General features: G+C 35.9%; 1 protein-coding gene and 1 long non-coding RNA gene across 6 annotated transcripts in view; one reads left to right on the top strand and one right to left on the bottom strand.

Annotated features, from left to right (window-relative positions):
- Positions 1-20,777, bottom strand: part of LOC123599017 — a 125,384-nt gene that overhangs the window by 36,625 nt on the left and 67,982 nt on the right. The gene's annotated exons all lie outside the window — the stretch shown is intronic.
- Positions 1-20,777, top strand: part of SCN9A (sodium voltage-gated channel alpha subunit 9) — a 168,669-nt gene that overhangs the window by 131,568 nt on the left and 16,324 nt on the right. For both annotated transcript variants that reach the window (XM_045480075.1, XM_045480076.1), the window contains exons 19-23: positions 7,420-7,574; positions 11,431-11,604; positions 15,632-15,754; positions 19,442-19,723; positions 20,166-20,219. In XM_045480075.1, coding sequence (XP_045336031.1) covers positions 7,420-7,574; positions 11,431-11,604; positions 15,632-15,754; positions 19,442-19,723; positions 20,166-20,219 — 788 coding nt within the window. The remainder of the gene's footprint in view (positions 1-7,419; positions 7,575-11,430; positions 11,605-15,631; positions 15,755-19,441; positions 19,724-20,165; positions 20,220-20,777) is intronic.

Raw genomic sequence — 20,777 nt, 5'->3', positions numbered from 1 at the left:
TGCATTTATATTCTTTAAATACAAGCTAAATTTCATTTTATGTGAGAAGCAAACAAGTATGACAACCAACTGGTAGAAATTTTGTGTTTGCTGAAATTAGTACCATAAGCAAAACAGTTTCCTTTAAAGTGTTTCCTTTACAAAATTTAAGAATTTCATCAGGTGTTGCTTATTTCTCAATAAATTGATTAGCACCATTAAATATGTACAGATACAAACAAGATTTCCTCTATACTTTTTATTAATGACCCTAACTTAAAATTCTAGGATAACTAGAAAGAAGTTGGGTTTATCAAACAAATTATGTCTCCAAATTAGAAAAGGGCTTTAGAAAAACTTAAACCCTCTGCAGAAAGCATTAATGCTAAGCTATTTCAGACTGTAGTTGCTATTTTACTGAGATTAAACTTTAAAAAAGTTTATTCTAGTCCTACAAAGCTCTAATGAGAATAGTTATGTGAGTCCTTTGAGATTATTCATAACTTCTGAATTGAGTCTAATGTATAAGAGGTATTATAGAAACACATTTTCAGATGAACTTTGACCTTAACAATTGAAAATTTACTGAAGGCCAAAGTTTCAGTTACACAGGTAAATATATTCTGAAGAGCTACAACAACAATGTGACTATAATTAACAATACTGTATTGTATACTTCAGATCTGCTAAGAGGGTAGATCTTAAATGCTCTCATCACAGATGTAAAGAAGCAATTTGTAATCGTGTGAAAAGATGGGCTATGCTAATTAACTTGACTGTGATGATTATATTACAACGTATACTTAATATCAAATTATCAATTCATGTACCTCAAATATATACAGTTTTAAATTATCAGTTATACCTCAGTAAAGCTGGGAATGGGGGATGAATAGGCAAAATCAACCTACAATGATAGAAGTCAGACCAGTAGTTCCTTCTAGAGGGTACAGACTGAGAAAGAACATGGGGGCAGGAGGGGGGCTTTCCTGGGTGCTTAAAATGTTATATCTTGACCTACATGGCTATTATATGAGTATATTAATCTATATATTTATAATTGGTATACTATACTAAATATATGTGCTACCTCAATAAAAAATTTAAATGGGGCACCCAGGTGGCTCAGTCCATTGAGCATCCAACTTTGGCTCAGGTCATGATCTCACGGTTCCTGAGTTTAAGACCCGCATTGGAATTGCTGCTGTTGGCGCAGAGCCTGCTTGAGATCCTCCGTTCTCCTCTCTCTCTGCTCCTCCCCCACCCATGATCTTTCTCTCAACAATAAATAACATTTAAAAAATTAAATAAACAAATAATTTTTTTTAAACAAAAGACAAGAAAATTTATGAGGAAACACACATCTGTGAGTCACATCGCTCTGAGCAGCTAGAAACTTTTTATACTTGCTCAACCTGCTGAGCTAAGAAGCTCAGCCTGGTAAATCAAACAGGGCATCCAATTTGCTGAGCCTCTCACCATCTATCCACTTAATTATTCTTTCATCCAATCAGCAAATAATCATTAAACAACTTCTGTATTTCAGGCCCAGGGTGCTCACTGGAGAGAGATAGAGCAGTGAAAAAAACAATGTCCCTTGCCCAAATAAATATTTAGTAGTAAATATTTAGTAGGACAGATAAGTGATACATGGAAGAGGTCAGTGGTGGTTAGGAGTTTTTTTGTTTGGGGGACGGTGGGTGGAGAGCACTACTTTAACATGATGAAACCCAGTATAGAGTTTATGAAATGCATCACGAGAACAAATTAATGAAACCACCCAAAAGAAATAGCATTTACCCATGGGGACCCATTAAAATGTTTGAGAGGTTCTCTGTTATGTTTACATTTAGTTAATACTCCTTTTAAAAAAGAAGATGTGATAACATTGCCAACCAGCTAGGTTGGAGATCTCTTAGGATATGCCTTTGCATAAAAGCCAGACAGTCAGTCGAGCACTCCTGCCTCAAAATAAGAGTAAGAAACTCTCTGAGGTGTTATAAATCCTGAGGGCAATATTTATAAACTTTTGTCTCAGATAAAAATCTTACTTTTCTAATTAGAACGTATAGTCCCTTTTGTTGCCTAAATCTAAAATCCTAAGAATAATATTTCTCTTCAATTTTAAGACTGACAAAAATAAATCTCAGATAGTAAAATCTTAAAAGGGAAACTTTCTTCTCTGGTAAATTATACTTGAGACAGATAGATTCTGTTCTGCACAAGATCTTTGTTTTTATTTTAAGATAATTTATAAAGTCTAAAGCATTAAGTTAATATAAAAAAATACTACCATCCTAAATTTTTTCACTCCTCCTGTTTTCTTTTGCTCAGGAAGAGATTATCTGGGAGTCAACTTTTGGTCCTACCTTTTTACTATTCTCCCACATTATTTTATAAAATATTCTAGGGGCACCTGGGTGGCTCGTCGGTTAAGCATCCAACTTCAGCTCAGGTCATGATCTCATGGTTCACGGGTTCAAGCCCCACGTTGGGCTCTTTGCTGACAGTTCAGAGCCTGGAGCCTGCTTGGGATTCTGTGTCTCCCCCTCTCTCTCCCCCTACTCACTCACTCTCTCTCTCTCAAAAATAAATAAATATTAAAAACATGTTTAAAAAGCCTCCAAAATATTCTAACTTTATTAAGTGCATTTGAGAGGTATGGTGGTTGTTTAAATACAATGAAGATAAATTCATTCAGATCTGAGGTTGTGTTAACTATAATTAATGTTGGATAAATGAAGGCACATGTATATTTCCTATTCATTCTGGGCTTTTTTTTTTCATCCAATCTAATCCAATTTCCATCCAAGTTTTGTAAATTCTAGAATTTGCAGAGATACGATCTTTCAGATCATGACTAATGCTTGGATTATTTTAGAACTACATTTGGAGGGGAATTATGTCTTTTAAGTCAACTATACATGACATATTAAACCATGTAGAAGAATATGGTTAAGTACCGTGAGCAGAAATGAAGGGCATAACTGATAAGTTTTAGCCTTCTTGGAGCTTAAGTTTCCAGAGAGAAAGGACAGGAACACATAAAATGCACACAATCGCAAAAAACAGAGACTTTTGAGAAACAAAATAAAACATAGCTTGCTACATTTTTATAGTGCTGGAAATTAAAGTGCCAGATATACCTCATATTACTTGGATCAATGAACTAATTTCATTTTAGAATCATAAAAGAAACCATAATAAGACATTGCCTAAACAGTACAGTTCAAGAGAATTCTAGTTTTGTTGTTTCAAGTCATACACTTTATGATTATCTGAGTTATTACTTGAGAGGCTCAGTATTTTTAATTAAATATATTGTTTTATAAAACAGGAAATTTTTTTTTAATGGCTAACTTGCATACCTCTGAAACAAGTATCTAAAAAGTGCTCTCCCACCTTTTTACCTTCCCTCCAGTTGGAAGGAAAAACATTTTTTTCAGTGATTTTTTTTTTTATTGAAGTATAGTTGACACACAATGTTATGTTAGTTTCAGGTGTACAACATAGTGATTCATCCAATGAATGGATGAATTATGTTAATGCTCACCACAAGTATGGCTACCATCTGTCACCATACAGTGCTCTTCTATGTAGTATCGACTGTATTCCCTATGCTATACCTTTCATCCTTGTGACTAATTCATTTCATAAGTGGAAGCCTGTACCTTCCACTCCTCTTCATGCCTTTTGCCCATCCCCCCACTCCCTGCCCCTGGAAACCATCAATTTGTTCTCTATTTATGGGTGTGTTTCTGCTATGTATGTTTGTTTATTCATTTGTTTTTTAGATTCTATATGTAAATGAAATCATATGGTATTTGTTTTTCTCTATTTCACTTAGCAGAATACTCTCTAGATCTATCCATGTTGTCCTAAATGGCAAGATCTCATTCTTTTTTTATGGTTGGGTAATAACCCATGATATGTATATATACCATATCTTCTTTATCCATTTATCTATCAATGGACGTGGCTATTTTAAATAATGCTGCAATAAACATAGGGGTGCATGTATCTTTTCAAATTTGTGTTTTGGTTTTCTTCGGGTAAGTACCCAATAGTGAAATTATTGGATCATATAGTGTTTCTGTTTCTAACTTTTTGAAGAACTTCCATACTGTTTTCCACAGTGGCTGCACTAATTTACATTCCCACCAGCAGGGCATGACGGTTGTGAAAGGAAAATTTTTAAGAGAGAAATGAATTGTAGTTCCTCTTTTTTCAGTTCTTCCTCTTTTTCAAAGTAATTGTGGGTTTTTTTAAATCAACTTCAATTTTTTATATTTAATTTTTAAAATTTCAGTCATTATCTTTCTAGGTCTCTCTTGGTCATGGTTCTGTTCAGAACCTTATTACTCCCTGACTTATTTACTGCCTTACTTATTTACTTATACATCTCTCCCACTTCCACTCTGTCTCCTTCTCCTTCAAGGTTTTCTCTTATTCCACCTGTCCTAGTGGGGTACAGGTAAATGTTTCACCACTGTTCTCCAAGAAAAATAAAGTATGAATATGTACCTCAGTTTATTATGAATTTTATAGATATAAAGGATGTGTGGCACATGATTTACAAGTAATAATATAAACAATATTCCTATTGTACATTCCATATAGCTCATTGATTCTCACAGAATGCTTTTGTTAGATTTTAGTAAAATTTGGTATTTATAGATAATCAATGATTGCAACTGATGAACAAGTATAGTTTTAACCCGAAGGTTGGTTGGTATTTTCATTTATGTTAATCAGTAAGGTGAAAGTGAGACAAAGAAACTATATGCCAGAACTTCACTCATTCATCAATGATGTTTGCAAATCTCAGATAATAGAATTTGAATAACGAAAGAATATTTCCTCAATTTTTTGTGCTGTTCATAGTGTCATGGCTATGAATATGATACTCATTATTTTATATATTTTACTAACAGTTCTTCCATTACTTTATTAAGTTTACTCTAGAAAACCAACAAGCCCTGGTTTATAGCATTTGATGACTTTTGTAGTGTAAAGATCCCCACTATGGCTTATCCCCAAACTACTGATGTGACTTCACCAAATATGGAGTTGGGAAGAGACGACAGTAGTCCAAATTTTCCATAATCCAGATAGAATATACACATATACTCAAGAGCACAGATAAACTGAAATGATTAGAAAGTGATATGTTTTAAGTGCTTCTTATCCTTTCAAAAGTAAGTTATAATATCAGGGTGCCTGGGTGGCTCAGTTGGTTAAGTGTCTGACATGGGCTCAGGTCATGATCTCGCAGTTTGTGGGTTTGAGCCCCATGTCAGGCTCTGTGTTAACAGCTCAGAGCCTCGAGCCTGCTTTGGATTCTGTGTCTCCCTCTCTTCCCTGCCCTCCCCCACTCACACTGTGTGTGTCTCTCTCTCAAAAATAAACATTAAAAACAAAAAAGGTAAGCTATAGTTTTAAGTTCACATAATTTAATGCTTGAGGATTGCTGCATTTAACAACAGGCTCACAAAAATTCCTGACAATTGAACGATGAGTTATCAACAGCCTGGGTGAACTGGCTCCAGCATACCATTGCATTCTGTTCCTTAATATTAACTGCTCTAAGATGTTCCAGACTTGGCCCTTTTTTCTCTCCTTATCCTAAAATATATTTTTTGTGTGACCTCAAAACTGTTCTTTCCTAGCCCAGACTTACCCCCTGAGCTGCAGATTCAGACCTCCAGATATCTGCAGGATATTGGTATTTGGAAGTCCCACCAGCATCTCAAACTCAAACTCTGCCAAGTAGCTCCCACACTTTTGTTCTTCATTTCATTGCTGACCTTCACCCAGTTGTTCTGGGAGTCCTCCCTTTCTCTAACATCACATATCCAGTAAGTCTGTAAATCCATCTGACTTTACCTGCCAAACATGTCTTCAATCTGTTATTGCTCTAGAAACTAGAAGTTGCCATAACCTGCCCCTCTTGTTAAGGCTACTATACCAGAATCCTAAATGGTTTTCTGGCTCTGAGTCCTTCTACACCTTCGCTCTCCTTTTTCTTCTCTTCCAGATTATCCTCCATTCAACTGTTGACATCTATTTAAATTGCATCTGCCTATATCATTTTCTGCTTGCAACCTTCCACATACTCCTCATCATCTCTAGGATATACACCAAACTCCTTCATGTGGTAGAAAATGCTTTCCATAATCTGACCAATTTCTCTAACCTCATTTCTCACCTATGCCTCTTGTATACACTGTGCTTTCATTACCACTCTGAACTGCTTATAATTCCTCTGCATAACACGTTTTGCTTCCTTGGCAGGGCATTCCACCCATACTCTTTTTGGCTAATACTTTGACTCAATTCAGGCTCCAGCTCTTCCTTCCACAAAGTTCCAACCTCTCCTGAGCAAACAAGCCAGGTTAGGTAGACTTCTTCCATGCTACCAAATAACCCCTTTACATCCGTGGTTTCAGTTGCTTTATCCAGTTACAGGCATTTATTTCTATATTTATCTGCCTAATCAAAACCAAAAATAAATTCCCTGAGGAGAAGAAATTATATACACAGCGAAGTTTACAAAAGATAATAAATGGTTAAAAAATTTTAAATTAAATGTTCCTCAACTTACCAAAGCAGCATGTTTTATATCTATGATTACAAAGACAGAGTTGTTTTTATTTTTTTAACATTTTTTTAATGTTTATTTTTTTGAAAGTGAGAGAGAATGCAAGTGGGGGAGGGGCAGACAGAGAGGGAGACACAGAATCCAAAGCAGGCTCCAGGCTCTGAGCTGTCAGCACAGAGCCTGACACGGGGCTCGAACCCACCAACCGTGAGATCATGACCTGAGCCAAAGTCAGACATTTAACCGGCTGAGCCACCCACATGTCCCAAGTTGCTTTTAACATAGAGTACTTGAAACAGTTTTATCTGAATATTCTAATGAAGATCTATTTCTTTTGAACATAATTTTAGAAACTTCTACCAATTCTCTTAATATTATCTAGAATGGTGCTTGGCACAGTTTTTTTTAATAGAGTGGAAGTAGCAGAAATTGTAGATGAGATCCACATCAAGGAAAATTAGTTTGTCAGCAAAGAAGGTCCTGAAAAGCATTTTGTCCTCAGATTTAGTTTAATATTCATTCATTCAGAGTTCACCATGTATCAGCACAGTATTAGGACTGCAATAATGAGAAAAAAAATAAGTGGCCTAAACATCATGGAAGAGATTGACAAGAAATCAAGGAAGTACAGAAGACAAGAATACATTTTAAGTTAGAATCATTGACAAGTTATTTTTAATTGAATCTATTCAAGTTGAATCTATTTAAAGCTGCATTGTAAATGTTAGCAATTATTCTGTTGAGGGACATCACAGGGAAAGCTTCACATTAAATAGGGTATTTTAAGCATTTTGTTTATTCTGAATATCAAGATTTTACATGAATGTCTCTCTTGCCAGGTTGTGTGCAGAGATTCCCATGCTGCCAAGTTGACGTAGAGTCAGGGAAAGGAAAAATCTGGTGGAACATCAGGAAAACCTGCTACAGAATAGTTGAACACAGTTGGTTTGAAAGCTTTATTGTTCTCATGATCCTGCTCAGCAGTGGCGCTCTGGTAAGTGATATGACACCTAAAGCAATCTCTTGAGTAAGTCAGTATTTTTAATAAATGAGTTGGAGGATAAAAATAACATGGAAAGTTGTTTTGCCTAAAAATGAAGCCCTATAATTAGTGCTAGGACAAAAATTTAGCTTAGTTCAGTAAATATTTGCTGAGCACTACTACATGGCCGGCATTATTCTTGCTGTCTTGAATGTGAAGGTGGCTAAGATCCAGGTACTTTTCTCAAGAGAGCACTGGAGAGAGAGGCACAAGTGATTACAGCACTGGGATGTGTTTGTAAGTGAGGAATATACTTGATAAAGCTCTGTAGCAAGAGATGAACTATTGTCTGCTTGGAATTTAAGAAAGATAGTTGATGTTGTGTGATATCTAGGAAGATTAACAGGGATCCTCCAGAGAGACAGGGTGGGCTGAGGGGAACAAGTGTACAGGGATAAGGAAGCATAAAAGATCGGGAGGTATTCAGCACATTAAAAGTTGCCAACCTGTAGAAAGTGATGTTGGAGGAAGAGCAAACACAGGAAAGAGAGTGGTAACCACAGGTACTGTGACAAAGACAGTCAGTGTCAGCTTATGAAGATCTTGAAACACAAGCTGTAATATTAGGGTGAGAAAGGGACACATTCTCATTCTTGCACATATATCAAGCACTTTCTATGAGAGTTGAAAGCACTTTCTAGGAGAGTTTAGCACTCCCTGAGCCTTTTGTTACTTATTTGTCTTTCCTGCTGACACGACCAGAAATGAACCATTAGAAGCCCAGTTCCAGCTAGAGATACCACTGGAAATTCCACTATACTGAAGACACAATACTCAAGAAAGTTGTAAATTGCCTCATAGATAGTCTTCATGAATTTTGGATTTTACTCTACTTATAAGAAGTTAACCTGTTGCTGTTTCATGGATGCTGGTAGAAGATAGGAGACTTCCAAGTCAGAGACAAAGAATTTTATTACTCATGATTTTGGAAGCAACATGAACTTCAACATATTTATGTTGGTTCCGCTAATCCCCAAGTCTCATGAGGGCATGGCAGGGGGGTAAATGACTGGTGCACACACAGTGGTTTAGCATCACAGCTGAAGAGCCCTAAATTTAGGGAACCCTGTCCTTTTATAGCAAGCAGTATGCAACCTTGCTTTTTGTCCCAGACAGAGACACTGTCTCTATTCCTCAAGGTTGCTCGTTGCATAAACAACCCTGAGAAATAGCCAGAGTGAAGCCAATCAGGGCCTTGCATTCTTGGCCTATCCAACAAGGACATGCAGGGATGCACAGGGCCCACAGTGGATGACTTCTCCTGAAACAGAAAATGAATTTTAAAAAATGCTACTGTTCTTATCTGGTGGAATGCAAGTAGGAATCTAATTCCTAATACCTAATGAAGTTTATTCCGTGCTGAGTCACACATGAGACTGAGACTGTTAGAAAGGAGAGAAAAAAAAATTAAAGAAAAGTTTAGAGTAATCCCTGATTCAAAATGTCCAAAGGAAGATGACATTTTTGGTGAGAGGCACTTTCAAAACTGAAATTCAAGTGAATTATATGAAGAAGAAAAGAGAAAGGTAGTTTAAGAAACTGCTGTTTTTACTCAGGGAGTTTGCCAGTTGAGCCAGATTTTTAAAATACCTGTCTGTAAAATAAGTGAAAGGTAACAATTCAAATTCAGTACATATTTATTATGCTTCAAGAGATTTATATAGGTTTTTTCACTTAATATTTAAACAATCCTGTGATATTATGATTATTTTGCTTATTTTACCAATGAGGAAGCAGGGAAGAGAGTTTAAAAAGTTAGTTAATGTCCGAAAGCTAGTAAACAACAGACTCATATCTGAGGTCTAAAATCAAAGCTACTATATCTTTTCACTGATTTGTGGTTCCTCAAAAGGGAGAGTACACACCACATAAAAACAAATGAATAGTAACTGAAATGAGTAACAGTAAAACCTACACCCCACATTGGTGGAGCTCATATAATGATGTCCTTGCCTCCTTGCTCCCACAGTCACATAACTAGTCCTGGAAGCTAGCTAGGAACCCTGCAGACTGAATCCAGTTTCCAGCTCTGGGACTAGTCAGAGCAAGGTGTATTCAGGCACAGTGTTTGGCTCTCGGCATCAAGACTTGCTACTGGTCCTGCTTTCCACCTCAGTTCCAGGAATATCACTCTCGTTCTTTGTGATAAAGCCCCTTCCTTAAACTTTGCATTTCAAGGGGCACCTGAGTGGCTCAGTAGGTTGAGTGTCCAACTCTTGATCTTGGTTCAGGTCATGATCTCATGGTTCGTGGGTTCAAACCCCACATTGGGCTCCATGCACTGACAATACAGAGCCTGCTTGGGGTTCTCTCTCTCTCTCCCTCTCTCTGCTCCTCCCCATGCTCTCTCTCAAAATAAATAAACTTTAAAAAAAATAACTTTGCATCTCAAGTACTGAAGCATTGCCCTAGTTTATCTCAATAGCTTGCCTGATTCCTCTACAACCTGGAGAAGGGAGGCCCAAAAACCCTGAAAGCTGGAAGTTTCTTCTTGTACTTCAGTGCCACTGACTTTCAGAACCTCTGCTAGGTGCTAGAATCTCTTTTATCATCTTGGTAGGTCTGCCCATTGTCTATGTCCCAACTTCTCTGCCTTCTTCAATACTGATACCAACAGTTTGCAATAAGTGCCAAGGATCATTTTGAAAGTATTGATAGAGGGACTTATAATTAGAAGAAGAAAGTGGACAAGCCCATGGCTATGGATGGGTAGTATAATGTCAACCACTATAAGGGTACGGGTCCTTTGACTTTCATGTTCTTCCACAAAGTGAATATTGCTTAAACAAGAAAGAGAATACTGGGGTGCCCAGGTGGCTCACTTAGTTGAGCATCCAACTCTTGATTTTAGCTCAAGTCATGATTCCAGGGTCATGGGATTGAGCCCTGTGTCAAGCTCCAAACTGAGTGTGGAGCCTGTTCAAGATTCTCTGTCTCTTCTCGCCTCTGCCTCTCTTCCCAGTTCATGCAAGAGAGAGAGAGAGAGAGAGAGAGAGAGAAGGAAAATCCTAATGCTCTACACCTGTTTAGGTCAGCAGTCATTTTCAGTGTCCTCACTGAGCTGAATTTGTTAAGTGAATTCAAATTATTTCCCAAGGGACTTGTGACTATGGCCATAGAATCATCATCTGTCACTTACTAAAAGTTCTAGAAGAGTGTTAAAAGGTGCTGCATTCATGGAATGAATGTAAATAGTGATTTGTAGAGCTTAAGCTTTCAATGAATGATAAAATATTGTGCAAGATTCAAAGAAAGAAATCCTCTGTGTTCTACAGCCCTGTTAAGATACTGCATTCATTCATTCATTGAGCAAACTTTTCCTTGTCTCCTACTGTGTTCTTGACACAGTGCTAGGCACTGGGAGTGAACACACATATAAGAACTGGAGGAGAGTCTCCAAATCCTACTGGTGGTGTGAAAGAGAGTGCAGGGTGAGAAAAATATATATGACAAGCTGATCTGGGAATCATGTCTTAAGTTATTAGGATTTATCCCATTTGGAGACAGATAAAAGGGAGTCAGATAAAGTGGAAATTGCTGCAAGTATGAGAGATCATGGTTCTTTTTAGAGGATTATAAAATTTATTCTTTGCATCCTTTCCCTTAATCTCTGGTGCCCAGCAGTGCATACTGGTAAGTAGTCTAAAACTAAGTGTTATATAGTTGCTGTAAACCAGAAGAAAGTCAGCTAGCCCATAACAGTATTATCTTTCAGTGGTTTCTTCACCAGAACTTTATTTCCTGTGTTTGTTATGAATCATAAGCTTTAAGTTGGATATGAATTGAAATTTGACTATTATTTTCACAGGCTTTTGAAGATATATATATTGAAAAGAAAAAGACCATTAAGATTATCCTCGAGTATGCTGACAAGATATTCACTTACATCTTCATTCTGGAAATGCTTCTAAAATGGGTAGCATATGGTTATAAAACGTATTTCACCAATGCCTGGTGTTGGCTGGATTTCTTAATTGTTGATGTAGGTACTTTGACTAAATTTTAAAAGAGGCTGTATTCTTATAAATAAGTGTTCTGAAGAACCTTCATTAATGTTGTTTGTTATCATATTTTAATTTTGGTTAGCTTCTTGTACTTTCAGACTATACATTTATGGGTTTTTTTGAAATATTAATATAGCCAGTAGAAATATCTCTGTAAGGAGTATTAAAAGAGTAATTCTTCAATGAATGCAAATTATTTTCTGTGCCATTCTAACATTTATAATTTACTTTGCATGTGTTTTCTGCAGTAAGAGAAAATGTGATTTTATATACACGTATGTATACATAATTCAAATATCATTCCTGTTGGGAATAAGAACAAAATGAAACACTAGGAGGTGGGTGTGGGAATGGAAGAGGGTAGAGGCATAGATTAAAAAGATAAAATATTGATTTTTTTTTTACAATATAAAATTAGAAAATAAGAGACAATAAGGGATGTATCAAGCTGATGTGTTAGCTGAAAGTTATGTAAAAGTGGTGACACAAAAGCTATATAACTCTGTGTTAGGGAAATGGAGAGGCATGAATTTCAAAATATTTATCTCTTTCACAATGAAAAGGAAAACCAAAATGAGTCACACTCTTGTCCCCACCTGAAACATCCAACCTACCCTTAATCTCTGGAGTGGCAATGGAACAGAAAAATAGGCATTGACAATGTCAAGTAATAAATTCAGAGAACTGTTCAACACTTGAATGATGGAAAATATATAAGCAAGGTTAAGTTTACAAATTATTTTTAACAAAGCAAAAATATTTTTTGGGGAATCTTGTTGAAATAAGAAAGAGATCCTAAAATAGCTGTGAGATTAAGGCATCTCAAATAGAAATGATGCAACATCCAATTTATTCTTGTTTAGTGTTCTCTATTTTATTTTATATTTTAATAATATAATTTAATAATATATCACATATAATAATTATGTTATTATATTTTATATTATTTTAAAAGGCTTTTTTAAGTTAATTTTTGACCTCAATATCCAAATCTAATTTTTCTCAGAATGATTTATGTTCTTCCATCTATTACCAATTTCCCTAGATTTTCCAAAATCTAGTCTTTGTGGCTAGGGAAAGGACATCTTATAATAAGTTATAATTTTTAGGGAGTTGTTTTCCATCTGATGTCTGGAATTAGAGGGCAACATGCAAATATTTATAATGTTAACAAGTGCTGTAACATTTAACCACCAGTTTGCATCATTAAACTTTTCAGAAAAGAAAAATATAGCATCATTCATAGACATCAAAATTACAAGTAAGAATGACTATAAATAGCAAAATCTGACTACAAAATTAAAACAAAACTCATCATTTCTACTCAAAAGTTTAATTTCTCAATTGTTATCCAAAGCTTAGTAAGTTCTTTTTAACAGGTCAAAATATAAAATATTAAAAACAATAAATAACATTTTGCTTTCTATATAGGTGATATGCAAAAACAATTTTTTTATTGAGATATCACTATACATTATACCTCTTATGTTATCTTAGGCTTCCTCTGTGAGATCTGATCTCTAATTTTTGATACTTTATGTTAGTGATTTCATATTGTTTGATTTTTTTTTAATTTACCTTTATATATATGTTACCTAGTTACTAGATAGAAAAATAAATGGTCAGAAAGATGCTTTTGTAACATAATAGATTTAAAGAAAGGCTAAATAAAATAAGAAGAAATGATAGAAAGAATGTAGGCTTTTTCTTTTCTTTTCTCTTAACCATTAAATATGATTGGGTCTTTTATGGGTTATTATAAAATATTTAAGGTATTTAAAAACCTTTAAAAACATTATCACAAACATAGTTACTTTCATCACTCAGCCTGTGAAATAGAAGTTTCCAAGAATGTATTTTAAGAAAGAGAGGGGCACCTGGGTGACTCAGTCTGTTAAGCATCCAGCTTCAGCTCAGGTCATGATCTCAAGACTTGTGAGTTCGAACCCCACATCGTGCTCTGTGCTGACAGCTCAGAGCCTGGAGCTTGCTTTGGATGCTGTGTCTGCCTCTCTCTCTGCCCCTCCTCTGCTCATGCTCTGTCTCTCAAAAATCAATAAACATTAAAAAAATTATAATAAACATTTGAAATTTTTTTTTCCTGATTAAAAGGGAATACTTGTTATCCTGATTAAAAAGTACATTTTCTTTTTTTATTTATTTTTTTTAATTTTTTTTTCAACGTTTATTTATTTTGGGGACAGAGAGAGACAGAGCATGAACGGGGGAGGGGCAGAGAGAGAGGGAGACACAGAATCCGAAACAGGCTCCAGGCTCTGAGCCATCAGCCCAGAGCCCGACGCGGGGCTCGAACTCACGGACCGCGAGATCGTGACCTGGCTGAAGTCGGACGCCTAACCGACTGCGCCACCCAGGCGCCCCAAAAAAGTACATTTTCTTAAGTGCATTTAAGTGGAAAATAATAGACCTGAATGACTTGGGTGAATTTCAAATGATATGAGGGACAGACAATTAGTTCTGCTGGATATATAATATAAAGGACTTAAAAATAAACAATGTTACACTGAGACATTTGGAAGGCAGCTATGCTCACTACTGTACCACCAAACCTGCACAACATTGAGGCATTTGGAAGTAACTGTATGAGAAAGAACAAAAGTCTTCAACGCATTTTGATTCATAAATCAGTTTACTTGTCTCTGATAGCAGGAGCAGTGAACTTGTGAGCGCTGAATTTTTCTACTCTGTCAATAGTTAAATATAAGAACAATGACTCTCAGGTGTTCCTAGTCTTCCCTGGAAAACTTGAATCTTTTAGTCATTACTTCATTCATAATGAAAAGCTACATTCTGGACATTGTTCTTAGACATTACTTCCTGCTACACGCAGTGTAACAACAAATGAATATTTTAAATGGAACGCACTCAGAGACTTCATGCATTTACAGATCCAGATGTAAGGTCATTGAGGAGCTCATTGCTCTATTACCAAAATGTGTATTGATTTTATTTCTGTCCATGTTCTTTCTTCTAAGATAGTTTATTGCAAGAACACTAATTTTTGTTGCATACTGATTATGGTAATTGTGGCAGGTCTCACATGATGAAGGTCCGTATGTCTGTGTTGATTGCAAAGCCAGTGAGATCATCTACTTTTTGCTCTTTTCAATACAATTGAGATTTTCTCCCAGTGTCTATTACTAGGTAAATCTTTTTGGTGCCAGTTCTGATAAATCACAAGGCAGAACAGCCTTGTGGGGAATTAACTCCGTCTCAAAATCATGAGTCTTCAAAACGCTTTTGAATAATGTTTACACTGAGACATAGGTTTGGCTGAATTAATGCCACACTCTTATGACTTAGCTTCAGAATCACACACTTTCTTATGCCCTGGGTTTTATTATAATTGAAATTTTGATAGTTGCTCTAATTAAATGCATAGCATAAGTGTATAACATAAGTTGCTCTAATTAAATATATAGCATATCTAATTAAATAGATCAAGCATAAACATATTAATAAGCAAGTATATAATCATTGACTACAAACGTGTAAAAAGAATGTGTGATTTTTATTCAGGGTAAGAAACTACTTTCCTTCTATTATTTCTTTTATTTTCATTAACCTTTCTTTAAATATATTTCCTTTTTTTTTTTTTTTTTCAACGTTTATCTATTTTTGGGACAGAGAGAGACAGAGCATGAACGGGGGAGGTGCAGAGAGAGAGGGAGACACAGAATCGGAAACAGGCTCCAGGCTCTGAGCCATCAGCCCAGAGCCCGACGCGGGGCTCGAACTCACGGACCGCGAGATCGTGACCTGGTTGAAGTCGGACGCTCAACCGACTGCGCCACCCAGGCGCCCCTAAATATATTTCCTTAACAAAAGCACATCTTACCTATTTTTAGCCAATGACTAGATAATTTGATGTTTAAAATCATATTATTCTTATTGGTCTGCTGTTAGTGATCTTTGAATTAGACTTTTCCTCTTTATGCTTTATTATTTCATTGAAATGATTAATGAAAATTTTATTTTTTGTAGGTTTCTTTGGTTACTTTAGTCGCAAACACTCTCGGCTACTCAGACCTTGGCCCCATTAAATCCCTTCGGACACTTAGAGCTTTAAGACCTCTAAGAGCTTTATCTAGATTTGAAGGAATGAGGGTAAGAAAATGCTAAACCTTCTAGTATAATATTCTTATTTTCTAAATGGAGTATAAAATATGAAAAATAAGTATGTAGAAATTATGGACTGTTTATACACACATATATGTATGTATATATATAGATGTAATGTTTATATATGTGTATAGATATGCATATACACAGTATTCAGTGCATATTGTTTAACAAAGAGTAAATCAAATACAATAATGCCTCCTTCATGTAATATTGTTAGGCAGTAATCCAAATAAGTGACTTCTCCCTTTTTAAATGAAAATCTTCCCTGTGCTAGGAAATTTAGGTGAAGTTCTATTAGTTCTGATAACATCTCCCAAATACCAGTCATCAAGGACTTGCCTGTATCAGGTGTTCAAAAAATTTATTTTTTTAAAGAGCTACCTGGTAGGAGTCATAAGAAAAATCAGGGAAGTCAAGGGGCATCAGCCACCACCTTAAATTTCATCCTTAAAATAAATGTTTCAATAATAGTCGAATGATATCCAAATTGCATTTGAGAAAACTAAAGCTCTGAAAATTTACTGAATTTGCACAAGGCTGCATGGTGCCTGAAATGAGACCATTTTGCAGAGACAAACAAGGTGAGAAAAATAATTACTAGCAACCTAGCTTTCAGAGCCGTATTAAACCAGCAACTTCATAAAATACATGCGGGACAATGACCTTATTTTCTCTAAATAGTCCATATCCTCACTTATTTCTGCTCTCCTCAAATTTATTTTTTTACCAGGTTTATACCTGCTTTCTCATGCTTCTGTCGTTCTCTTGGCTGAGAGTGCTTCTCCCTGCCCTGTCTCAACCCTAGCTCCCCAATATAGCAGACACCTACCCAGCCATTAAGCCCCAATTTATATTTGCTTTGTCTCTTCACCACCAGGCATAAGTGATCATCCTCCCTTTATGTTCAGACACACAAAATCCTTATTATATTATTTTGTACTTGTTTATCTGACTGCCTCTCTACCTGTAGTCTCTGAACAACTTAACACGCAGATTAGTCTATCTCACTGAAGTGTGATCTACAGACCAGCCATCAGCATCATCTAAGAATTTATTAGAAATGCAGATGCCCAGGCCCTCCTCCAGACCTACTGAATCATGAACTCTGGGGTGGGGCTCAGAAATCTGAAGCCTCAGGTGAATATCAGAGATCTTTTAGTCTAGCAGATCTTCAGGGTTATCCCTGCTAAACTATGACTGTCATGTGTAGTGTTGAATGCATCCAATGTATAATGGCTCCAGTGTATGTGAGAGATCATAATTATACACAAATATTCATAAGTGTAATTCAATACTTTTATCATATAAGAATTGAAAAATTACAAGTTGTGTTATCACACAGAAAGATAATATTGGAATCCATTGACATTAACTTCGTTTTTTGAGCATTGGTAGAATGTTACAATTGATCTAGAACTTATGACTCCTATCTGGACTCACACAGACCATCTACTGCATTTTCTTGAACAAAGAATGTATTTTACCCTACAAGCTACTTCCCTCAGCAATTAAGCTAGCCCATTATTCTACTCTCTTTGCTGTTTGTTTTTTATCAATAATTGGAGAATGTTTTAATAGATTTGGAGGAGCAGATATATCTCTGTAGCATTTATTAACCACATAAAAGGATATGTTCCTTCCCACTGCAGGATCATTCTGAAGAGTAAATGAAATGATGATTTGAGGCATTATGTAGTTAGCTTCCTTTGAATCTTGAGGATCTCAAGCTTATTGACTTTCCCAAATGGCTGCTCATCAGACCAATATGTACCTATCTCCCTCAGAGACCACCATTACTCACATTCTTTCAGCAAACATTTTAAACACCAACTATGTGTCAGCTATTAGGCTATAAAAAGAGTACAAAGGTGAAGAGACCCCAGTCCCCCAAGACTGAGTGGGGACAAAAGTCATGGAGAGACAGACAGGGAAACAGTGGTTACTCTATGACATCTGCTATGAAATGGTAAGCACACAGTACTACAGGACCATGGAGGCTAGAGTAGCTACCTTGAGAAGTCTAGGAAGGCCTCACAAGGAGGTGACTTTGGAGCCATGACTGAAATAGTGGGCCTCAACCCCCAGGCACCTAGACATTCCAGGCAGAGATGTTAGCTGGTAGAGAAACATAGGGTTGAGTGTGCAAGGCATGTTTGAGCAAGGACTAGAAGGAAAAATGTGCCTCAGTGATAAGCACAGTGTGGAGGTTAGCAGGAATTGAGGATGAAAGCATAGGCTTGAACAAGAGTTGACCACTTTGAACTTTATTCTCTACTCCTGTGTTTCCTAACCCTTTTAGTGTCACGTACACTATAAGGATCTCATAACACTATGAATCATCTCTTCATTAAAAAAAAAAAAAATACAACCATGATGTTTTTCATAGAATTTTATGCTGGCATGGAAGCTCAGTGGCCCACAGACCCTAGGTACTATTGCTGTAGGTCAGAGGTCAACAAACTAAAGCCCACAGGCTGATTGCCTGTTTTGTAAAGGAAGTTTTATTGCCTCTCAGCCATGCCCATTTGTTTATAATCTATTGCTACGGGAGCAGAATTGAATACTTGCAACAGAGAACATATAACCCTCAAAGCCTAAAAATACTTAAGAAAATGCTCACCAACCCCTGCTCTAGAAAATCTCAAAGATGGTCAAAGATTCTTAATGTTTCACTGCTTGGAAAAAAGAGGGAGCACAGTGCTCTCACTTAACAAATTAGTCTTTAACACATTTGGACTCAAATACAGACTAGAGCTGAAATATAAAAAGACAGGTAGGTTTCGAAAGATGGGGTAAAAAAGATGGGGTAAGAAAATCTGGAGAGTGATAAATGCTACAATAGTCTCCATGCAGGAAAATTGGAATGGCAAGAGGCACCAGTGATTAATAGCAGTGGAAATGCTGAAAAGCTGAAATAAAGGAAGTATTAACTAATGATAAACTATTTCATTTTTATTTTAACCAAGGCAAGCATTATCTATATTTAGCCAAGGGCTTATATATAAAGTATATTTAGAGCTAGAATAATAAATTTGAACAGATGGCTCTCGTTTTGTAGATGAAGAAACTGAGGTCCTAAGGTCTTAATTGAATTCAGCACCATACAACTAGCAGAACCAATTAAATATAAGGGGTTCATACGCTGAAAGACTCCCAACCTTAACTCCAGCTTATATACACCAGTGGTTTCTCTATATAGGAGAATTTTAGCACTGACAAATCTAGGGCTAGCACTGACCTTTAAATGTACATTTTATTTATTTTTTATCATTTATACTTAGAAATTTCTTTTTTTTTTCCCTAGATTATGCAGATTTTTGACTTCACCTTACATATATCAGGTTTTTGGTTTGTTTGTTTTTTTTTTTTTCATTTATTTAAGCTATGGTATCATTTTTAGCTACTTTGTTTTGCACTGTTGCTAATACTTTCAATGTGTTTATCAACTATTTTAAGTAAGCTTATCGATCACAGGGCTCCTGTCTCGTTTGTCTTGGTTGGCATACTACTAAGCATAGATAGTTAATACATGTTGCTTGGTGATTTGATGTCTTAAACATGTAAGGGTGGCTTTTCTAATTTCCTTAATTCTGCATTGTGTTTCATTAATGTGGACCATTTAGCATTTTTACTAATCCTAATCATCCTTTTCTTTCCTTTGAATACTAGGTGGTCGTGAATGCACTCATAGGTGCAATTCCTTCCATCATGAATGTGCTACTTGTGTGTCTTATATTCTGGCTAATATTTAGCATCATGGGAGTAAATTTGTTTGCTGGGAAGTTCTATGAGTGTGTTAATACCACAGATGGGTCACGTTTTCCAACAAGTCTAGTTAAAAATCGTTCCGACTGTTCTGCACTGATGAACATTAGTCAAAATGTGCGGTGGAAAAACCTGAAGGTGAACTTTGATAATGTTGGACTTGGTTACCTGTCTCTGCTTCAAGTTGTAAGTGAGCCCTGTCATGAATGCTTGATATTGTAGTGGACTCTGGATGAAGGATATAATTCATTGTTTAATCTATTAACTAGAAGTTAAAGATAATGTACTTTGTGACTTTAAAAAGAGACTTGGTCTTTCATAGAACATGTGCCTATAAAACATGTTCTGGAAAACTCTACCCCTGGAAAAATTAAAGTTCATGTGCAAAATTTTCAGGAATTATAACAACCTGGAAATAATTAACTAGGACTAAGATTTACAATGTGACTTGGCACTATGTCCTTTTGGTGCTCGACATAGCATCTTTATATTAAATTGATATTTTGAAATACAGTAAAATTCAGTGATTTGATATCACTTAGTAAATGTAACAATAAATGGACTGAATTCGTGTATGGCTATTTTAGAGTGTGAGCTTCATATTCAGATTCTATTGTTATATTTACAGGCAACATTTAAGGGATGGATGGATATTATGTATGCAGCTGTTGATTCTGTTAATGTAAGTATTGGTCAATATAACACAAACTCTACAGTTTTTAAAGCTCCTGAGTTTAGGTCAGCCATTTTCAAATAGTAGCTCCAAGGAGCCCTTGGTACATACACACAAAATGAAGAACTTCCTTCCACCCAATAATAGCCTAGTGATGACGTGTGCAGCATTTGGGGACAGAGCTTAACTCAAATTCTGGCTCTATCATATATGAGCTCTGTAACTGACTTTGAGCAAATTACTTTGCCTCTCTCAGCTTGTTTATTGGCTGTAAAAAGAAAAAAAAAATTACTGTCCGTGTCATGGGATTGTTCTGAGGGACCAACCAGAAAATGTAAGTAGAGCACTTTGCACACCCTGGCAATAAGTGCTCAATAAATACATTTATCAAAATAAAAATTAAATATCATAAGTTATTCATGGGTTTTAAATTTTTTTATTCATAGATTTTGTTGTTTTTATGTTTAAAATGCTCTGGAAGGGTTTATGTGAAATGAGTTCCATGCTAAGAAGTTAAATCCAGTGAAGACATTTGTGTAATCAAATGAAGAAAAAAAATCAATAAAA

Source organism: Leopardus geoffroyi, chromosome C1, assembly GCF_018350155.1.
Source record: "Leopardus geoffroyi isolate Oge1 chromosome C1, O.geoffroyi_Oge1_pat1.0, whole genome shotgun sequence".
NCBI lineage: Eukaryota > Metazoa > Chordata > Mammalia > Carnivora > Felidae > Leopardus > Leopardus geoffroyi.
Note: the sequence above shows the minus strand (reverse complement) of the source record. Positions and strands in the feature narration are given on the sequence as shown.